The following is a 22,656-nucleotide window of genomic DNA, read 5'->3' as shown; positions in this document are numbered from 1 at the left end:
CGTATTTACAAATATATGTATTTTAAAGTAGCACTAATTAACAGAAGAAGAGTACAGACCTGGTGCTTCAAGAGAACGGCCTGCTGGCGTCGCATTTCCTTCTCCTAATAAAAAAAATAATATATATATTTGTACAGTGAATTAAATTAATAATCATCGCTTTTAACTAAGTAGCTAAATAAAGGCAGTAATAATAACATCTCCTGTGCAAAATCATTCAAACACTGGGAAAACCATAATATTTTTCATACTGTCCTAGCTTTAACATACATGACTACAAAAAGTCCAAAAATGTTCTGCACATACATTAAACTCCAATTTCTTGTGCATAGGTCAAATGGTCCAAATGAACATGCTTTTGGAAGAGTCAAGAAGCAGTGAATGCGACAAGCACCGAAGAAATCAGTTGTTGCTGTTCCATAGCTACCCAGCAGATGGCAGAGCAGAGCGGTATCTTACAGTGACCACTGCGGACGTGAGCCATACTGGCGTAATAAGGGTCCATTCACACGTCCGCAATTTCGGACCCATTCATTTCTATGGGGCAGCACGATGTGCTGCCCGGATCCGGAATTGCGGATCTGCACTTCCGGGTCCGCAATTCCGATCCCGAAAAAAATAGAACATGTCCTATTCTTGTCCGCAATTGCGGACAAGAAAAGGCATTTTTTTTGAGAATGCCGGCGATGTGCGGTCCACAAAATGCGGAACGCACATCGCCGATGTCCGTGTTTTGCAGATCCACGGATCCGTGGATCCGCAAAACACACACGGACGTGTGAATGGACCCTAAAGCTGAGTTTGCCATTTGGCACAATGCGCTATGGTATGGGAAGGCGCTATCTTTAGTTTAAAGAACTGCTGGGTTACATTAGTTGGAAAAAAGAGGGGAAAAAAAGTTTATGTGGATTCAGTTTTGTTGCAGAAATTTCTGTCCCATTCATCTCAGAGGGCTGTAGAAATCGATGCGCTTGCCCTCAAAACAACCCTATTTAGGTGAATGGAACTTGCAGAAACGTCTGCCACAAAATCTGCGCTTGTGAAGGCACCCTTAACGCTGCCCAAAAAAATTGGACTTCTGTTCTTCTGTATATCTGGAAAAACACTTTGGCCCAGATTTACTATAGTGTCTGCGCCTAGAATCTAAAAGTGGAGCGAATTGGTGTAATCTGGCACAAGTAGGGTTTCTACAAATTTTTCTGATGTTCTCAAAATTAAGGAAACCAACAGTCAGTATAGAGTGTCTGTCCCTGCACCACATGTATCCTCCAGCCCGAGCCCCTGTGATAAATCTGTTGCAAGTCTACACAGCCTGACTGCATTTCCAGCATTTAGGCTAGGTCTACACGACGATTTTGTTGCACCAATGTCGCGCGACAATTTTTATAATGGCAATCTATGGTGTCGCACCGCAACATGCGACATGCTGCGACTGCAACGCAACAGTCACAGAAAATCAATTCAAGATGGATTTTTCTGCGACTGTTGCGTCTCAGTCGCAGCATGTCGGATGTTGCAGTGCGACACCATAGTTTGCCATTATAAAAATTGTCGCGCGACATTAGTGCAACAAAATGTCGCACGACAAATGTTGCAGTGTAGTTGTGCCCTATCTGTCGTCGTGTAGACCTAGCCTTATAGGATTGCTAAATCTGCCCCATTATCTGACGTTCGCATATAGTAGTTCCAGTGATTTACATTGTTATTGTCTTTAGAACATAACGAGGGGGGGGGGGATTTATAATTTCCCCTACACCCCCTTTTTTATGTAAAAACGGCACAGACCCCCACTTTCCAAAAGGAGAGGGTCGGGCCAAAGGCCCCGGCTTATTTATCTTCATTTACTTCAGTTTTTATGCTCCAAATGAAGACAGCTGCTGTAGATTTCTGTCTAGGCACATGGACTGCTGGAGGATGCGCCTAATTTACGTAAATCGCCATTCTACGAAAAAGCTCCCCCAATATTTTTAGTTTTTACCACATTTAGCTCGACGTGTCTGCTTTTCCAGTTTCTTAGGCCTCTTGCACACGAACGTATTTTCATTCCGCTTTTTTGGCGGACCGTATACGGAACCATTCATTTCAATGGGTCCGCAAAAAAACAGAAGGTACTCCTTGTGCATTCTATTTCCGTATTTCCATATTTCCATTCCGCAGAAAAAATAGAAATGTCCTATTATTGTCTGCATTACGGATAAGAATAGGACTGTTCTATTAGGGGCCAGCTGTTCCGTTCCACAAAATACGGAATGCACGCGGACGTCAACCGTATTTTCTGCGGATCCGTTTTTTTGCAGACCGCAAAATACATACGTTGTGTGTAAGAGGCCTTAATCTGCACTTAAATCAAGTCTAAAACCCTTTAAAGTGCGGCGTAGTCAATTCAATAATATTCAGGGCAACTATGGAGGCTGTCACGGGGAGCTTAATTAGAAGTAGGGTTTGAGACTAACCATCCGCAAGTGCTTTATGTATACAAGTGACTGAACCTGGAATAATACACACAGCCTAAATCCATCCACTGGTGAGGTTACATGTCTATGATTGCTTATACAGACCGTCTACATACTTCTAGTCCATTCGTGCTCCCAGCAGGATAGTTTAAGGTTGTCTTTTTTATTTATTCAGGTTAATTTGAGGTTATTCTGTTTTATCTAAATACAGTTTAAAGTAATTTCCTTGCTCACATCCACTCTTAAGGGTGTATTAAACTGAAAGAATTTCTGGCAGATGATCGCTAACGAGCATTACTATGAACGCTTGTTAGCAATCATCTGGCGGTCTAATACTGCCTCCAAATGCCACATGAACAAGCGAACGCATGCTTAAAAATCACAATGGTGCCGGCGGCAGATTGTACTGTGTAATAGCGATCTGCATGGGAAAGAGCGATGGCATAGTGATCACTCCTCCCCGTGCCACCGCAGCCATGTCCTCCACAATTGTCTGCGGCATTGGGGTGTCTTGGGCACCTAGGGGGTCATTTGTCAAACAGAAATATGCCTAAGTTAGACGTATTTCCACAATCTGTGACTTCTCCTCCCTCATGCCTAGATTTAAAATTGTGGGCATGGCGTGGGCCGGCAGGCCCGTCTCATTTATTATTTTCTATGCCGGTTTTAGACATAGAAAATTATCTAAATGTAAGACAGCAAGGAAGCTGGCTTACATTTAGAAGTTGGGGAGGATCCACCAAAGTTATGTAGAGGCGGCGCCTCTTCATAACTCCAGCGGATCCACCGCCAGGTATAGGGCTATTAAGACCGGCGTCCTCCAAATATCAGAACGTTTGCTATGAAGTTTTCAGTCTAGACATTCCTTTGGCCTCCAGTCTGATACATTTTACCTGCACTAAGGCTAGGTCTACACGACGACATTTGTCGCGCGACATTTTGTTGCACCAATGTAAAATTGTCGCACGACATTGGTGCAACAAAATGTCACGCGACAAATGTTGCAGTGTAGTTGTGCCCTATCTGTCGCGCGACAAATGTCGTCGTGTAGATCTAGCCTAATACTTTTTATTTTTCAGTATAGGATCAGAACAAGAGACTTGTCTTGTTGTCCTATGAGGATTGCCTAGAATGGATACAATTATAGCAAAACCTCAGCTGTGAGAAGTTATGTACTGGTAAATGTTTCCATTCATCAGCCGCAAACAGAAAGGAACTGAAACACAAAACAAATTAGAAACTTTCTTTATACACTAACTAAGGCCTCCTGCGCACGAACGTAGGGGTCTCGTTGCCGCATATGCGGATCCGCAAGACACTGGCACCGTTCCGTGTGCATTCCGCATCATGGGTCTGCGAATCCGGAAATACGAAACCCTACGGAAGCACTACGGAGTGCTTCTGCGGGGTTCCGTTCTGTACTTCAGTTCTGCAAAAAGATAGAACTTGCTCTATCTTTTTGCGGAACGGGCAATGCACGAACGTTCTCCGTGCATTGGGGACCGCAAATTGCACGGAACACATACATTCGTGTGCAGGAGGCCTAAAGATCTGATAGTTTGGGCTCCTGATACTGCGATCCAGGTCCCCTGACCCCCAATCTGCTTAGTGAGACGGCCATGGTGGAGAATGAATGGAAAAATGTCCACGCATCTCTATTAATATATTGTATCCATCAGAGAAGCAGTCAAGCTAGCTTTTCCTACCAGATGGATTGGGGGTCATGTCAAGCGATTTAACTTTATTTAGGACTGGAATATCCAAGAGCTCCTGCTAATGCTTCTGACTTGTCTCTTTTAGTAATGAAATACAATTCTGGAGCATCTTTACGTCGGACTCTGGATTGTGCTATTCTTTTGTTATTCTACCTGGAACTATTCTGAATAAATTGACATCTTGTTCATTTTTGACTGCAACTACGTTTTCATTTATGTACATAGGTTTCAGCGCAGCAGAGCCGACTTTGATTTTGGTGGGATCAGGCAACTCTATAGTTTGTATGGGGGTCTCCCAACTCTCCTTCAATGGAAGTTGCAAGGAAGAAGAATTGGGCTGTTGAATTTCAACATGCTCAATCCTTTTGTTTTCAGAAGAGATCGTGATCTGTTTGGCAGATATGGTTCAGTAGATATGCATACTGGGCGAAGCCAAGTGTGCATGTGTATGGAGCAGGGAGGGGGAGGTAGCGGTCTGCCAAACAAGTGCTTGGCCAACAGCTAACTAATGTGTATAGCCAGCCTTAGTGCTGTTGTTGGCAGGTGACCATATTGCGTCCCGCAAACAGTGGGTCCGCAATATATGGGCTCCGGACGTTTGTGCACCACATCACAGATGGGAACCCATTAATTTGGGTCCGCAATCTGGAAGGTGCAGTGCGGAACGGAGGCACGGAACCCTATGGAAGCACTACAAAGCGCTTATATGGTTTTCTGTCCGTGCCTCCACACTGCAAAAAATTAGAACATGTTCTATTTTTTATTTTGCAATGTGGCTGGATCACGGAACCATTCAAGTTGAATGGGTCTTCATCCGTGTGCAGCAGCCATACAGATGGTGCCCGTGCATTGGGGACCATAATTTGCACGGAACAGTCGGCAAAATCATGGGAAGCCATCATTCAGGGAGTTCACTGTATATGACTATATTATTGAGCTCCCCCTTAGTGGAGGCTGAAGGCAAAGATAATTTCATCATGTACTGGGAGGTGAGAAATGTGGAGCTCCGTGTATCCCCAAAAATAAAGGAAAATATCCCCAAAAGGAATATGCTAAGAAACTAATCAATCCAAATGTTTAGATCCACAGTCAGCAAAGCTGGACACTGTGTTTTAGCATTAATGAGACCCTCTTCTTAAAAAGCAATTTGACTGTGTGGCCCCGGGGGCCCTTGTGCATCCTTGCTGTAGATTCTAACAAAAGCATGTCTCTCCGTCTACAGACCCTAACCAGTGCAAGTCAGATAGAAAATGGTTGCAAATGATGCTCTTATCTAAACTAACCTTTATTCGTTTCTCGGCCTCCAATATTTTGGCATTTGCTGCGTCTTCTTTCCTTTTCTTTTTAGCCTGTGCATGCAAAACAGGTCTCAAGGTCATGCAACAGCACAACTACAATCTGAACACGTTATCAGATGCTAGAGCAAGCCTCACGTCCTACTGGGTGACAGAACAATACAGTGCACAATAGGGCCCTGCTTCTCCTGCATGCTAATGCCTATAGTCCGCTTGCCAATTAAATAATGGGTGTGCGGCTAAGGGCTCATGCACACGACAGTATTGCTTCTTCAGTGTTTTGCGGTCCGTTTTTTACGGATCCTGTTGTTCCGTTTTTTGTTTCCGTTGTGTTTCCGTTTTCTTTCCGTTTTTCTGTTCCGTTTTTCTGTATGCCATATACAGTATACAGTAATTACATAGAAAAAATTGGGCTGGGCATAACATTTTCAATAGATGGTTCAGCAAAAACGGAACGGATACTGGAAGACATACGGATGCATTTCCGTATGTGTTCCGTTTTTTTTGCGGTTCCATTGACTTGAATGGAGCCAAGCACGTGATTTGCGGACAAGAATAGGACATGTTCTATCTTTCAACAGAACGGAAATACGGAAATACTGAAACGGAATGCACACGGAGACACTTCAGTATTTTTTGCTGAACCATTGAAATGAATGGTTCAAGTATATGTTCCGCATACTGAACTCAAAAAACGTCCAGTATACTGAACGCAAAATACTGTCGTGTGCATAAGCCCTTAGGTGAGACCCTTCATATTGACGCTCCGTCACTGGCTCATCATCCTGAATCAAACATTTAATATTAAGGGGTTAGATACAGTATAACGCGTTTCTATTGCATAACCCTGGCTTGGCGTTGTCGTTCATGTGCAATAATCTATCACCCATAAAAAGTCTGTTAGGGTCCATTCACACGTCCGTAATTTGGGTCCGCATTTGTTGCGCAATTTGCGGACCCATTCACTTTCAATGGGGCTGGATCGGATGCGAATCCGCATTTCCGGTATCCGCATCCGCATTTTTGGGATCTGCATTCGCTTTTTCGGGATCCGCAATTCCGTTCCTGAAAAAATAAAACATGTCCTATTCTTGTCCGCAATTTTCTATTATAGTGTCTGTGATGTGCGGTATGCAAATTGCGAATCACACATTGCAGGGGTCCGTGTTTTGCGGATCCGCAATTTGCAGACGTGTGGATTGACCCTTACACGAAGTGCATCCTACATGAATCATGTCTGTGCACATTTCCCACGTAAAACGGCATTGGATGCAGTGCAATGAATCCACTGCCGCCGTCTAACAATCATTTTGTCTTCAGATCACAAAAAGTAAAGCTAAATGAACACTGTGCATTACTCCTCTCCGTGCCACGTGCGAGACCTGGACAGTAAGGCAGTCCCACCATGACGCTGTCTATTAGATTGCGTCCAAGGCACTGACCTAATAAATTGCATAGCTCACAATGATTCGTTGATTGTTAGAGGGGTATTCCCGTCTGGGACATCGATGGCTACACGTCGCTAGGATATGCCATCAATATCAGATAGGTGCGAGTCCCACCTCTGGTACCCACTCCTACCTCCAGAATGGGGCCCCTGAAGTGAAGGGAGGGAAGCCAGCCACCCTCCGTCCACCACTATGGGAATTCCCAAAATAACCAAGCACTGGCTCTGCTATTTCTGGCAGTCCCATAGCAGTGAATGGAGAGGTGGCATGCTCTCCTCCACTTCTGGGGCTCTGTTCTGGAGCGGATCCTAGAGTTGGCACCTGCACCTATCTGACACTGATGGCATATCCTTTCCTGGGTCAACCCCTTTTACAGAAAGTGGGTACTCTGTGATGAACTATTAGGCTACTTTCACATCTGCGTTTTTCTTTTCCTGGAATTGAGATCCAGCAGAGGATCCCAATACCGGAGAAAAACGCTTCCGTTTTGTCCCCATTCATTCTTAATGGGGACAAAACTGAACTAAACAGAAAGGAGTGCACCAGAATGCATGGGATGTGGCGCAAAACGGAACCGGCATGACACACAGTCAGTGGTGCCAGATCTGACACCATAGAAAACGGATCCCGCACCCATTGACTTACAATCGTTTTAATGCGAGATCCGTCATTACTATTTTAAAGATGATACAATCAGATCCATTCATGACGGATGCAGCCGGTTGTATTATCAAAAACTGAAGGGTTTTTGCCGATACCTGCCGGATCTGTCAAAAATGCAAATGTGAAAGTAGCCTTAGGGCTCGTTCACTCGAACGTGTGAAGCCCATGCTGTGGACCGCAAACTGCGGTCCGCAATGCACGGGCACCATCCATGGGGCAGCTGCATGAGGATCGTGGAGCCATTCACTTGAATTGAGTCCGCGATCCCTCCGATCCGCAAAAAGATAGGGCATGTTCTATCTTTTTGCGGAGCAGAGGCACGGAACGAAACCCCAGTAGTGTTCCGTTCCCTGCTTCCATTCCGCATCTCTGGATTTGCGGACCCATTGAAGTGAATGGGTCCTCACCCGTGATGCGGAATGCACACGGAATGGTGCCCGTGTATTGCGGATCCGCAAACGCGGTCCGCAATACGGCAACGGGCAGCACGCGTTCGTGTGAACGAGCCCTTAGATAGCAAGGGACTCATATACTGTTCTTGCATAGAGGCTCTATGTGGTATATGCTCACCCCGCTTCTACTCCACAGGATCCAGTCTGGGAATCTCTTAAAGGCAATACTCTCCAATAAAAGATGAGAAACTCTGCAAATATTTTGCTTTCTTCCACTTGTTTTTAAGTGACCGTCTAATCTGGAGCTTAAAATCACATGTATTCTATTTATCCTCCGATCTTGGTACTTGGCTGCCTTTTAGCTCAGCTCCATTAGAGCAGAGTTGTGACTACACTTTAGCTACAGTGCCTACAGTGAGTGTAAGGTAGTCTGAGACACGCCTCCTATCTCCTCATTGGTTCAGGCTTCTGCTCCTCCCCCCTGCCCCCCCCCTCTGATTGGCTGTTGTGTATAAACACAAGTCTAACCGGGAAGTCAGGCATGGAGGGCTGATTTATTTTACAGCAAAAGCTGAATTGTGATAATTCAACTGTGACATGTTGTAAAAAGGGGGAATTTCACTTTAAGAATACTTCATGCATCTGTCACTGTGATAAACCTGGCCGTGTAAAAGGATATCCGCCTTTAGTGCTGCTGTAGCAGAGTCCTGCCTTATACTAGTAATTAGTTTGTGTCAATACTAATTGTAATACACCTTTACATTAAGAGAGTGGAGACCAAATCAAAGTGTCACCGATCATTTACGCACAATTATCTTCTGTTACCGCTCCTTATGCAAATGTATCCAGGTAAAAATATCAGTAGAGCTAAGGCTACTTTCACACTTGCATTCGGTGCGGATCCGTCTGGTGTCCGCACAGACGGATCCGCACCTATAATGCAAACGCTTAGATCCGTTCAGAACGGATCAGTCTGCATTATATTTCTGTAAAAAATCTAAGTCTAATTGTTAGGCCTCTTTCACACTACAGTATGTTGAATTCAGTGTTTTGCGTTCCGTTTTTCACGGATCCGTTGTTCCGTTTTTTGCTTCCGTTGTGGTTCCGTTTCCGTTCCGTTGTTCCGTTCCGTTTTTCCGTATGGCATATACAGTATACAGTAATTACATAGAAAAAATTGGGCTGGGCATAACATTTTCAATAGATGGTTCCGCAAAAAACGGAACGGATACGGAAGACATACGGATGCATTTCCGTATGTGTTCCGTTTTTTTTGCGGACCCATTGACTTGAATGGAGCCACGGACCGTGATTTGCGGCCAAATATAGGACATGTTCTATCTTTTCAACAGAACGGAAAAACGGAAATACGGAACACATTCCGTTTTTTTGCGGAACCATTGAAATGAATGGTTCCGTATACGGACCGTATACGGAACGCAAAAAACGGACCGCAAAACGGAAAAAAAAAAACGATAGTGTGAAAGAGGCCTTAGTCAGACGGATCTGTCCCCGTTGACCTACATTGTAAGTCTGGACGGATCCGCCTGCTGAGCGGAATGGAGGCGGAACGGAGCCAGACTGATGCATTCTGAGCGGATTCTTATCCACTCAGAATGCATTAGGGCTGTACGGATCCGTTCGGGGCCGCTTGCGAGAGCCTTCAAACGGAACTCACAAGCGGAACCCCGAACGCAAGTGTGAAAGTAGCCTAAATGATACCGCTCACACGTATGGCACAATGCCCCAGTTTGCATAAAGAAAAACTCCTATAGCTGATGCTACTGTGTCTTTCAAATACAAACACAAAACTTTCAATGAAAAAAATGTTAAAATAAAATATAAACACATATAATAAAATCAAATATTACTTATACGTAATGTACCTCCAATATATATTTTAAATATCTACATGCAAGCGATTTATAATCAAATATCCCAGGTGGCCCCATTAATTAATGGGATTGCCTGACCAAAAATTTTAATTAAGAAAATTCGGTGAGGAGTGTAAAAAAAAAAAATTCACTCACCTCATGAAGGTTCCACCCGTGCAGCACCGTGGCTTCTATACACACCATTTCGGGATGTGATGACGTGTCGTTCTCGTTCACATGACCGTTGCAGTCACTGGTTACAGTGGTCACGTGTGCAAAAATGGCATGTCACTGCAGAGGCCCAGTGCTCACATGCTGTTCTTGCACCAATGAGCACAGCAAGTAACTGCCACCGGCCCATGAGTGGCAACACTCTTTACCTCCGGTCCAGTAGGGACTGGAAATGGTCAGAACAGCATCCATAGCACTGCATAAGGTGTGTGACTCTTTCACACCCACCTCGCCTCTGCTGAATTTTCACTTTTGGTCGGACAATCCCTCAAATAATTATTGGCAGTAGACGTCTGTGGGGCCTTACAGTTCCTTCATATGCCTCTGAAAAGCATGCCATGTAACATCTGAAGCATTGCCTCTGCTATGTGCATGAGGACTAAGCCTGAATGTAGTAGATAAAGATAACAGCGGTCTGTACATACATGCCCCGTGTACCCCAAGTACCACAAAGAAGTGCAATACGACATATAATATACGCAGTAAGATCAGAGCAGCAGATACTCCCTTATACCTCCAGAATTTGTTGGGCTCGTAGTTCTTTTTCCATTCGTATCTGCTCAATTCTCTTGATTTTTTCCTAAAATTGTAAGACAGAGTTATGAAAGAAAATTGTACATTAAATGCTATCACAATTTTACTATTGACTTCTAATGAAAAAAACATTTCCACCAGAAAATGCACATATTGCCCTTAATTTTTTTATTTATTCAATGCCAATAGTTCTTATTTGTAGTTTTCTCTGAGAAAGCATTAGCAGATGCCCTCATAGCTGCCATGAGGATTGTCACTCAGCTTAGTTGTACAGTAGGTAAGTATGTAAGTATACAAGTACAACGCTTGGTTTTCTCATCCGTATCATTGGGGGAGACCTGCTTCACCATGGGTATAGCTGTTGCCACTAGGAGGCGGACACTAAGCACAAAGGTGTGATCTAAGCTAAATCAGTTTTAGCTTAGTGTCTGTAGGAGGCAGACCTCCCTGCTTTGCAGGTCTGCAATTTTTTTTCCTTTTTTTGATTTTTCTTTTTCTTTCCTTTTAGCGGGATTTCAGGCAGTACTGGCTGATTGCATTCCCACCCAGGAGACGGGAGATCAGGGGGTCCCCCAAGCCTGCTGCTCGTTCACTGTCTCCAGGAGCCAAGAAGGACCAGAGGTTCTTAAAGCCTCTGCATCCCACCAGCCTTCGGATCACCGCGACCACCCACCACAAGTCCCCTCTGTTTCCGGTGTAGTGCCCCCCACCCCCCAAAGGGGCTGCACACCAAAGGTGGTGATCAGGCTGGAGCCAGGGGGGCAGAAGACGAATGGGTGAGTATTTCTGAACCCCAAAGTGCTCCCCTCCTTCCTCCTCCCTCCCCTTCTTAATAACCTTGGGAGGCCTTGTCCCCTCCAGGCGTTGTTCTCCGGTCAGGAGGGGGTGAGGGTGGGGAGAAGCACTCTATCCTGACCCGTCTCATCCTCGGGAGCAGTCGCTCCACGCTCTGGATTTGGTACGAGCCGTTTGCATCTATCTGTCCCAGACGTCATCCTTCCGGCGGACGGATTCCCTGTTCGTCATTCCAGAGGGACCGAGACGAGGGCTGGCTGCTTCTAAAACTTTCATTTCCCGATAGATTCGTTTGGCCATTGTGAAAGCGTACCGCGTCAGTGACCGGGCCCCACCCTTCCGGGTTACTGCTCATTCTGCTCGGGCAGTGGGGGCCTCTTGGGCAGTGCATCACGGGGCTTCGGCCCTTCTGGTATGCAAGGCGGCTGCCAGGTCGTCTTTGCACACTTTTGGTAAGTATAAAAATCTAGTTATTTCCAGCAGTCCCCATAAGACGCATACTTGGCCTGGCGATTGGCTAGGACTAAATTATGAAACCCCCATCAATCAGTTAGTTATCCCTTATCCTGTGGATAGGGGATTGTAAACCCTCGGGGCAGGGTCCTCTCTCCTTCTGTACCAGTCTGTAACTCGTCTTGTTCATGCTTAGTGCAATTGTCTGTATTATGTATTTGCACCGCTTAACCTATGTACAGCGCCATGGAATGAACAGCGCTTTAATAATAATAGGGGATATTACCATTGGCAAAACTCCTTTAAGATAGAGAGATGTTCTTCAAGAAGTTTCAGAAAAGGGTGATAAATTTACAGATACAGCAAATTTGGTCTCAGGAGTCAGAAAGCTGCATGCCCTGACTAAGGCTCTGTTTGTGGCGTACATCCAGTGTATACACCGGAAAAAACTCTTGTACATTGAACAGCATAGTTGACTATAGTACAAAAAAAAAAAACATGCTATGCATAACCAGACCACCCAGGTGTATGCCAAAAGGACACATAGAAGACTAGTGATACACTTGGCATATACATCGAACAAATATTCCAGCGCATACAGTACGATAGATGTATACCACAATAGCGTATAGACAGATCCTAGGAACTATATACTGTATACACATCTGAATATATTCCCACTCTTCACATATATTTATCTATCTGCATTCAAGTTAGAAGGGGGAATTAATTCCCCGCCTTGGAAATGCCAGGAACCCACCCAGGAGTGCCAACCTTTGGGCAGAACTTACAAAAGCCCCACAAATTTTTGGGCCGAGACCACTGGAATTTGATAGAATTGTCTCAGAATATTAGGCACAGTCCCTGCAATTTTTGGACTGTTGGCAGAACCTGCAATACCATCTGTCAACAGCTGTAAGCTAAGAGGAGTAAAACGACCCTTTAAACAATTAATACTTTAAGAAGTTGTCCAACAAAAAAAAAGATTCTGCAGCTTTCAAAGCAGCACCTGGATCCGAATACTTTGGTAACTGCGTGTAATAAAAAATGTAGCATAGCTAGTGAGTTATTCAATAAAAGTATCAGCATATCGCCACCTGCTGTTTTTTTTTTTCTTATTTTTCTATCCACCTCGCTGACAGTGGACACACATGCTCAGTTACATCCTTCAAGCCTCCGTGAGTTGTGATAGGGACTCACACAGCCCCTGAACTGCCAGCTTCACAAAAATCTGATTAATTAATTGGAGCAATGAACGGGGAGATCTCTGGGTCCGTGTGAGGTACAGGGCTGGATTCTAGCTTTGTTAGAAAGAAACCATCATGTACTATATGATGCCTGATTTCCATTTTTTCATTTCCATATTTGTGGGATAACCCCTGTGACACAGTGAGAGGTTTGGTCTGGGAAAACAGGTATTTTCCTCCCAGCATGTGTTGCTGGGCTGATTTACAGCCAGGTGAGGTCAAATACCGGACCAGATTTTAAGTGCCAGTCCAGGTTTTGGCAGCATCTGGCTGTCCTTAAATAGGCAGCTAGGCTCAAAAGCCATGTCTGTGTGCTGGGGTCTGAGGCCTGTGCTGGGCTGGAGAGCTGAGACCCGTATGTCAGGGGAACAGGCCGCCTAAAGCCTGTATTTGGACTCTTCTGAGGCAGAACTGCCACCAAGGTGACTGTTTGTTATATTAACTTGACATTGGGTGTGAAGTAACACCAACACTGCAAAAGTGAATAAACACTGAAGCTTGAATTACGAACTTGTATTTTGCCTCTGTACTGCGCCCGCTTATCCTAACTACCAGAGCGAATCCCCACACCCTTTAAATAAGTCTTGCTCCACAGGCGCTTCCCTGTAATATACATGAAGGATTGCAGAGTTCTGCATTTTAAATGTATATGATTAAATAATATTTGCATATAGTAGAACATATCGATATCTAATGTCTAGTCTTAGAATGTTACCTGTTGCTTCATCATCTTAATTTGCTCTTTTTGTTTCCGTTTCTCTTCTGCCGCCATAATAGCTGGAACACAAACACGGGAACTTTTAGCTTGAGACACTTGGCAATAGAACATGTTGTAAGAAAGAACATCGGCTCCGTATTTCTACCTTGTTGTTTCTTTGCCTCTTTCGCTGCGCGCGCTTGTTCTTGTTTCTGAAGCTTTCGCAGAAGTTTTATTTGTGCAGCTTGTCTGGCGATTTCTATGAACCAGGAAAAAGACACAAAACCATGAGACGGGCACAATCATACGTGTTCCTGTTAGTACAGGTGAAACTCGAAAAAATTAGAATATCGTGCAAAGTTCATTTATTTCAGTAATGCAACTTAAAAGGTGAAACTAACATATGAGACTCATTACATGCAAAGCGAGATATTTCAAGCCTTTATTTGTTATAATTTGTATGATTATGGCTTACAGCTTATGAAACCCCAAAGTCACAATCTCAGGTCCCCTTTGCTCAGGGGTATGGATTAATTAGCTGACTAGAGTGTGACACTTTCAGCCTAGAATATTGAACTTTTTCACAATATTCATAATTTTAAGTTGCATTACTGAAATAAATGAACTTTTGCACGATATTCTAATTTTTCGAGTTTCACCTGTATGTCTTTAGAGCTTCTTATAATAGTCGGCTGTTATCGCTAACTTTTAAGCTTGGCCTTCGGCAGAGTTCACAGTTTCCCTGAAAATTTGTGAGGGCCATTATTTGGTGTGGCTAATAGATCACCCAGGTACAATCTGGGTATGCCATTGGTAATATCTATACAGGAATATAGCAAAAGAAAGAATAGTAACACACGCTAGGTCTAATGTCCTTCTGAGGGCTCATGCACATCACCATATTTTTGCATCCATGTCAGATCCCCTTTTTTTCAGACGGACTCCGCAAAAACCAAAACCGAAAACAGACAGCACACGGACGTCATCCATGTGCTGCCTGCCTCCATATGTCTGTTCTGCAAATTATAGAACATTATTTTTTTTCATATTGCAGACAAGAATAGTCATTTCTAGTGATATGAGTGAGAAAAATGTGGATTGCACAGGGAAGGTATCTGTATTTTGTGGCTCCATGTTTTGCGGACCACCATACGGAAACAGTGGTGTGCATGGCACCGATCTCTAACTATTTAGCATGGAGCTAAAACACCTACCTTGTGCTTGAAGCTTTCTGAAGAGCTTCGCTTCATCGTTCACAGCAAAATCAGGGTTTCCCACATTTGGCGGTCGTCCTTTCCTGCGTCTCAGCCTTGATTCCTCTCTAGCAAGCTGCCTCTCTGGATTAGGCGGTCGTCCCCCTGCGTCCTTCCATTGCTCTGATACGTGGAACAATTTCCTCCTCGTTTAGGAAGACACCATTGCAGTCCCTTAAGAAAGAAAAAGAGGGTTGATTGTGACTATGGAAGAGCACTGCTGCCACCACAACTACCAGGCACAATGCACATGCAGTGTAGATACTCATGTTGTGCTTATTGCAGCATGTAACTCATCAGTTAGATATGTAAAATATACTGGAAAGGATTGTTGTATTCAATAATTAAAGGGGTTCACTAGACTTTTTAGTAAATCTGGCCTTTCTTCTGTCCTGTGGAAGAAAGATGGTTTAGTTAGTACATATCCATCCATTGCTCTGCCGAGGTCGCCATCTCTGCTGCCCTCACGCAGGCTGTGGGCTCTTCCGCTCGGGTCCCAATTGGATTTCTGCCTTTCTCTTCCTGTTTAGCTGTATAATAGTAAACGCAACTGAACAGGAGGAGAAGGGAAGACATCCAGTCGAGACCCAAGGGGAAGAGCCTGCGGCCTGTGTGAGCGCGGAAGCACAGACGGGTAAATACTAACGGAACGATCTTTCTTTCACAAGACAGAAGAAAGGATGGGATTTACTGAAAAGCCGGAGACTTTTTTTTACTGAGAATGTATCCTCTGGATAAGTCATCAGCATCTGATCGGTGAGGTTCAACACCCGGGCCGCTCGCCAAACAACTGTTTGAGAAGTCACTGGCGCTCAAAGTAGTGCTGCCACCTTCTCTAGGCTCACGAAGCACAGCGCCATCCATTTGATAGTGGCTGTTCTTGGTATGGCAGCTCAGTCCCAATCACTTCAATGGGACTGAGCTGCGCTTAAGTCATGTGATCGATTAACGTGACGTCACATGGCTTAGCCTAGGCTGCGAGAAGGCTGCAGCACTACTGTGAGTGCCGATGCCTCCTCGATTGGTGGGGGGCCCTGGTGTCGGACCCCCACTGATCAGATACTGGATAGGTCATCCGTATAAAAGTCTTGGAAAACTATTTTAAACAAGGAATAAATAATGAAATGTATGATTTTGTTGCCAAGCAGGGATCCATTGCCTAGACTATTATTTCCCAACCAGGGTTCGCTGGAGCCCAGTAAGGGGCTCCCCAAAAGACAGCAGCAGCAAAGCTGTCACTTCTACAGTAGGGAGTGGAAACTTGTGAATTTGAAAAAGAATATTGTGCCTATGGCACCCATGGAGTTAAGATCTTCAGTTCTTAATTCCATAATCTTTAAAAACAACATAGTCCGTACACTGAAATTACACTTTTACACCTCAAACAAATTGCATTGTTCTTAACCAAGCTATAAGAACAATGTGATTTGTTTGAACACGTAAGCTTCTTTTGCCATACTCACTATGGTGTTTTTTATACATCACAGAATAAAGAACTCAAGATTTTAAGTTCATGAGAGCTGGAGTGGAGAATATTGTTTTTGGAAATCACAGTTTCTTCCGATACCAATGCAGATTGCTTCCCTCCATGCAAGAGAATGGAATTAATGGTGGTGAGCTGACTCACATTTCCTATTGTTGTAAGGAAAACCTGTGTCAGCCTTCTCATTGCTCCTATGGCATGGTATGTTCCTCGGAATATAGAATTACAGAATGTTTAAGTTGTGCTTTTCATTACAAAAACGAAAAACTACAAAACCAGTGCTGAATAGATTGGACCACGAATACCAACAGCACCAAAAAACAAACCCCGACTGATAAGGGGGGTCCACTGGTTTCCATTGTGATATCCATACAGAGTCTTATCCCTATATCAGGCTTCTTTACGGCAGAAGTGGGAGCAGGGGTTCTACTGGTAGTGGAACATTTTTTAAGGCTATTCCAAGGTATTAAGGTTGGAAATCACTGACCTATGCTAGAGCAATAAAACTAAAACCTAATTCCACCCAAATCACCTCTTTGATACTGGGTGGAGATGGCTCACATATCAGAAAACTATTCCCACAAAGCACTTACATCTCTTTGAGATGACATAGATGTACAATAATGTAATTTAATATATAGTTAATTAAAATAATGTGTTAATCTGTACAGATAACCCTTCTATTGAATTCTATACAACAGAAGGAAAAACTTCACCCAAAATATAAAGCACCAAGTGACATATAAAAAAACTAAATGATGATGTTACCCATGAAAATGCTGTCATTATACCCCTGTATTGTGCATCGCTTGCCCTTGGTGCAAAAAAGAGAAATAGATCAAGTGATCTTGGTTTTGCTCACTGGCTAAGAAGGCTCAAGGCAATGGTCTGCCGAATACTCGTATTGGGAAACAGGAGGTGCAGGACTCTAAACTTGCCCTCAGATCTGCAAATCAACAAATGTATCTACAAGTTCACATCTTACACAAATCCTAATTTTAAGGTCTATCCCAAGGATTGATTCACTTAAAATACAAATGTTACAGAAATAAGAAAGTCATAAATAACGTTTAAAAGAGCATATGTTCTAGAAGCACAACATACAAACCAATTTCCTATATATTTTTTGGCCTCTAATGATTTAATCGACATACACAATTTATACTGAAACTCAAAGCAATAAAATCAAGGAGCTCAGTAAAAAAAAAAAAAGGGCAAAAAGTCTTTACCCAGTCTGTAGTTAAAGAGATTTGCAGGAATACAATATTAATGGCCTGTCTTCACGTTATCTCATAAATATCTGATCGGTGGGGATCCAATCCCTACACCTCAGCCGATCAGCTGTTTGAAGAGGCTGCGTCGCTCCGGATGTCCTCCTAGGCCAGAAACGTCACGTTCATTGGACACATGGCCTATGTGCAGCTCAGTTCTATTCAAGTGAATGGGCCTGAGTTGCAATACCAAGCACAGCCACAATACAATGCACGGCGCTATGCTTGGTATGGTGTGAGGAGGCTGCAGCGCTCACTGGAGCACCGCAGCCTCTTCAAACAGCTGATCTGAGAGCTGGGAATTGGACCTCCACTGACCAAATATTGATGTCCTATCCTGAGGATAGGTCATCCACATCTTACTCCTGTAAAATCCCTTTAAAGGGAAACTCTCTTTTTTTTTGTGGATTATTTTCAATTTAGGGCTAGTCAGTTTATGTCCACTGCCCATATACTGTCTCAATACAATTAATTTCTGGCATCAAGCATGTGTCATTCTCAAGGCCACCTCCATAGCCTATCGAAATTATTTTGCCAGAGGTCTGCAAATCTCAGCAGACCTGTAGCCAATGTGGCCAAAAATTTTTTTTATCTCCTGGTCACAAAGATGGCCAAGTCCTATTTTTATTATTGTTTTTTGAACCTGGTATAATATAATTTTTCCGGAATTTAAAGGGGTTCTCCTGTTACAACAACTTATCCAACACCCACAGGATATGGGTGAGTATCTGATCGGCGAGGTGCCAACTTCGTGCTCCTGTCAATTGCTCGAACCGATGGCCCATGTTTATAGCAGTGAACACGCATGCGTGCTGCCGCTCCTTTCTCTACAGGAAAAAGCCAAGTCTTGTACAGATGCAGCCAAGCTAAACTTGATGGTTAACGCGTTAAGTAAAGAATGGCAAGAAAAAATATAACTTACTTTTCAATGGATTTCAATGGCTTTTGTCACGAGATAACCAAGATAACACCGTGCCATGTGTTCTCAGAGTCAGGTTTAGCTTGGCTACATCTGTACATTACAACAACTTACAGAATGTGGATAGGGGGTAAGCTGTTCTAATGGGACAAACGCTTTAAATTCTGCTTTATAAATTGATATCATAAACGGTGAAGCACAGGGGAGCTGACTAGTACTTCCTAAATTAGATTTGTCTATGCAGTTAATTGGTGTTCAGCGACTTGTTCTTTTTCACTGGATTAGCAGAACATAAAAATGCGAAGTGATCCTTGTGTCCTGTAAGTATTTACAGTGATCTATGCACTAATGTGAATAAAAAAGTGTTTTTTTACAAATTACATTATTAAAGCTACTGTTAGATAGATGTTGGAACAGGTAACTATTTTCTACAACTATTATGTAATTCTGTAACTATTTTTTTTTGCACTAAATTTCAGAAATCTTCCCCAATGTCACATAAATGGGAAATAAACAGAAACATTTGCTCCAACGGACATGCATGTATCCCCTAATACAGGGCCTGTGTTGGACATTCAGAGCTAGAGTAAAGGCAAGCAACGCCTAAAGGATGCCGATGCTTTTTGAAGTACGATGGCCCCTTCAGAAACACCTGGACACAGCCTAATGTGAATGGTTGCCTTCCAACTCTCCCCCAAAGACAGAGGTCAGGGGAAAGAAAGGTCGGGCATGGTAAAAGTTATAGGAGCACAGGTTCTAAGGCACTTACCAGTCAAGAATATTTCTGCAAACTTAATTTTGTGCAAAAACATGGGACTTTTTAACAGTTTCCACCACAACTTAAAATAAAGGGGCAGATTTAACACATTTTATGCTGGAAAACTGGTGTAAATTATTTCAGAAATCAACTCCAGTCCGTAGCTGGTGTACAATTTTAAGTTTCCGGCATAATATGAGACAACTTTGTGTGTGCCTCCTAATAAATATGATGCATCTTATTCCAACTAATTTTTTTTTTTTTACTAAGACTGTCCTATGAAACTCCAGTCTTTAGTAAATGTGCCTCGTGGAGTTTTGCATCTTACACTTTTGCATCTCATATTGAACACAAGACACTCGCTAGCCTACAACTACCACCCGGTGTCATAGTAAGACGAATGGAATATGTTCCGAGCACGTCATTACCACTAAGGAGGACTCAAAAAAGCAGAACTCAACTTATACTTTACAAGGTCTCCGCAGTAATAAGCCACTAACGATGCCGCTCACGAACTATAAACTGAAGATCAAAACGTGAACTCCTATCATCTATCTCCAAGTAGCCTTCTAATCAGGACCGGAATCAAAGGCGCTGCATCCATCTTTAAAGCTGATGCTTTACTTAGATGTCTTCGATATATCTTCTTTAGTTTCGCCTCTTATTATTCTGATCGTTCCTTGTCAGATCCTCCAGCGTTTTTCTAACTTCTAAGAAATCTCAATAAACTAGTTCATGATGTCCCTTTACATGTGGGCCCATTGGTGTAATGCACAACGAGTAATTGAGTCTGTTGACCAAATGTTATTAATTGTCATGTAAGTAGAAATTGGAGGAAGTCAGATCAACACTATTCAAAGGGTCTGAGATTTAGAAGATACAGAATTACCTACCAAAGGCAAGTTTGATTCCCTAGTTACTATGAGATGTCTCAAGCCCTTAGTATTATTGTAGAGGACACTGAATCTACAGCTTTTTCAGCTTTCAGTCCTGGTGAAACAGCACCCACGTAGGACCCATGGAGAGGGTTCCATCCCCTTTCAACACGGTAAGAGAAGCTAGCATGAGGCTATCTGGTACCAGGATGGGGTGGGGAGTATAGTACTGAAAATTGTACCTTGAAGTCTGTGCCAAATACTTGTTTATATTGTCAAGTTTATATTGCTTTTGGGATTCATTGACACCTACATGCTTGGCTTGTATGACTTGCACCATCTGTTCCGTAGATACATGAAAAGCATAGGCTTATGCAACCGGCAATTATGGATATTTTATTTTCATATTTTTTGGCACAGACAAGCTATTTCACTAGGGATAGCTCTTTTCGTATAGCAATATTAAACCCTCAATCAAAATTTCCCATCATTTTCTGTTTCCCATGACAATAAATTTTCACTGTCATTTGGGTAACTACATTAAGACTTCATCTCTATACGTCTCCCCCAAGCAATGAACAACTAGAAATATCTGTGCAAAATAATCAAGATCCACTGATTTATTTCATTTACACATTAAAATCCACATCATAACCACTTACCATTTGTATAGGGTTATTGAACAGATAGCTAATTTAATTAGCAGTATAACGTTTGCAGAAGTAATGGTAATTTGACTTCTTGCAGCCTAACCATTTTGCGGATTGCTTAAAGGAAGACTAAAAATAAAGAGAGACTCCAGGAAAAAGTTGGTGAGAATTGTGTGTTTTATTTCTCATCTGCGGCGGTTTAGTGACGTTTTGGCCACTCAAGGCCTTTACCGCTGGTAAGGTGAGAAATAAAGAGGAATGAGTGCTCATTTGGATAGACGTGCATCCGCACTGTAGGGTTCTGTTGTTTTCTGCAGGATTTCTACAATACTGTTTGTGCCAGAATCATTCAGAGAGACAGACTGACAAACAGTGAGGGCAACTATAATCCTTTTTTAACATTTATCATTCTCTTCAAGATTTAGTATTCCTTAGGCCTCATGCACACGACCGTGTCCGCAAAATATGGACAATTTCCATATACAAACTGCATTTTTCCCACTACCACTATGAACACTAACCGCGGGCTGTCCGTTCCCCCCCCCCAGACCCATAGAAATAAATGAGGCCACATGCAATCTGCAAAAAATGTGGATCAGGCACGGATACAAAATATGGTCATGTGCATGAAGCCTTAGGTTTACTTTTCCTAGCAATGAGTCCAGTTCCTGTTGGGGTGTCCACCATCCTAGTACATATACAGAAGTGGTCATGGGAAGTTTTACTTGCTATACAAGGAACTCCCTCTATGTGGTGCACAGACTTGTTTTAGGTCCAACAGAAAGCATAGGAAGACTGCACATGAGATCAGTGAATGTCAGATTTATAAAAAACAAACAAGACAAAGGGGAAAGGTAGTAGTAATAAAGAAGATTCTAAGTCCTGTGCTATCTGTTGACCAACTGGAAGACCTCGAGAAGACTTATACTGCAGACTTTTATAATAAATTCAGTTGACTTTCCAAAATATTTTTTCACATGTCAAAGGAAGCAGCCACATTTGATGTCAATTCTTATTACAGGTACAGGACAAAATAGCAAACACTGACAAACAGACACAAAACAGTACTAAAGACACACAGATAACAGCACGTTCTACTACACACATGAATAAGCGGAAGATATTGTGATAATATATCAAGTATCACAATGTCAAACAGCTGAGCTTGTATTCCAACACATGAGCCATGTTCCCACTAAGCTGATCAATCAAGAAATGATATAAATCGAAATGAATACCGGAGAATCTCATGTGGTCGTCAGCCGGTTTTCAGCGCCAGCATTCGCAGACTGTTCAGCTTGGAGGAAACAGTGATGATGAGAAGCAGAGAAAAGCCAGATTTCTAGGAAATATGACTTTTTACCTACATTTATGCTAGATCTATGTGTTTTTAAGGGGATACCTGTGGTCCATCTCTGGCTTCATAGAAGTCCCCCACTCTTATTTTTGCACTGAAGCTGAAATTGTCCCTGGTGATATCCATTATTCCATTTCTGCTGAGATACTGAAAAAATCACAGATTTTTTCACTTCAGGATTTTAAAGAATGACAGCCAGTTTGTTGCCCTTCTCCCAGTCTCTCAGACACACACACACACACACACACACACTAGGCCGGAGGGCCTTCGCATGTAACCACATATACAGGACAC

General features: G+C 43.0%; 1 protein-coding gene across 1 annotated transcript in view; it reads right to left on the bottom strand.

Moving 5' to 3' along the window:
• Window positions 1–22,656, bottom strand: part of BAZ2B (bromodomain adjacent to zinc finger domain 2B) — a 172,780-nt gene that overhangs the window by 34,009 nt on the left and 116,115 nt on the right. The window contains 8 exon segments of the mRNA XM_044302621.1: window positions 60–104; window positions 5,452–5,517; window positions 10,586–10,651; window positions 13,816–13,877; window positions 13,964–14,056; window positions 15,012–15,153; window positions 15,155–15,205; window positions 15,207–15,224. Coding sequence (XP_044158556.1) covers window positions 60–104; window positions 5,452–5,517; window positions 10,586–10,651; window positions 13,816–13,877; window positions 13,964–14,056; window positions 15,012–15,153; window positions 15,155–15,205; window positions 15,207–15,224 — 543 coding nt within the window.

This window comes from Bufo gargarizans, chromosome 8, assembly GCF_014858855.1.
Source record: "Bufo gargarizans isolate SCDJY-AF-19 chromosome 8, ASM1485885v1, whole genome shotgun sequence".
NCBI lineage: Eukaryota > Metazoa > Chordata > Amphibia > Anura > Bufonidae > Bufo > Bufo gargarizans.
The sequence above is the reverse complement of the archived record's forward strand: the minus strand, read 5'-3'. Positions and strand labels throughout refer to the sequence as shown.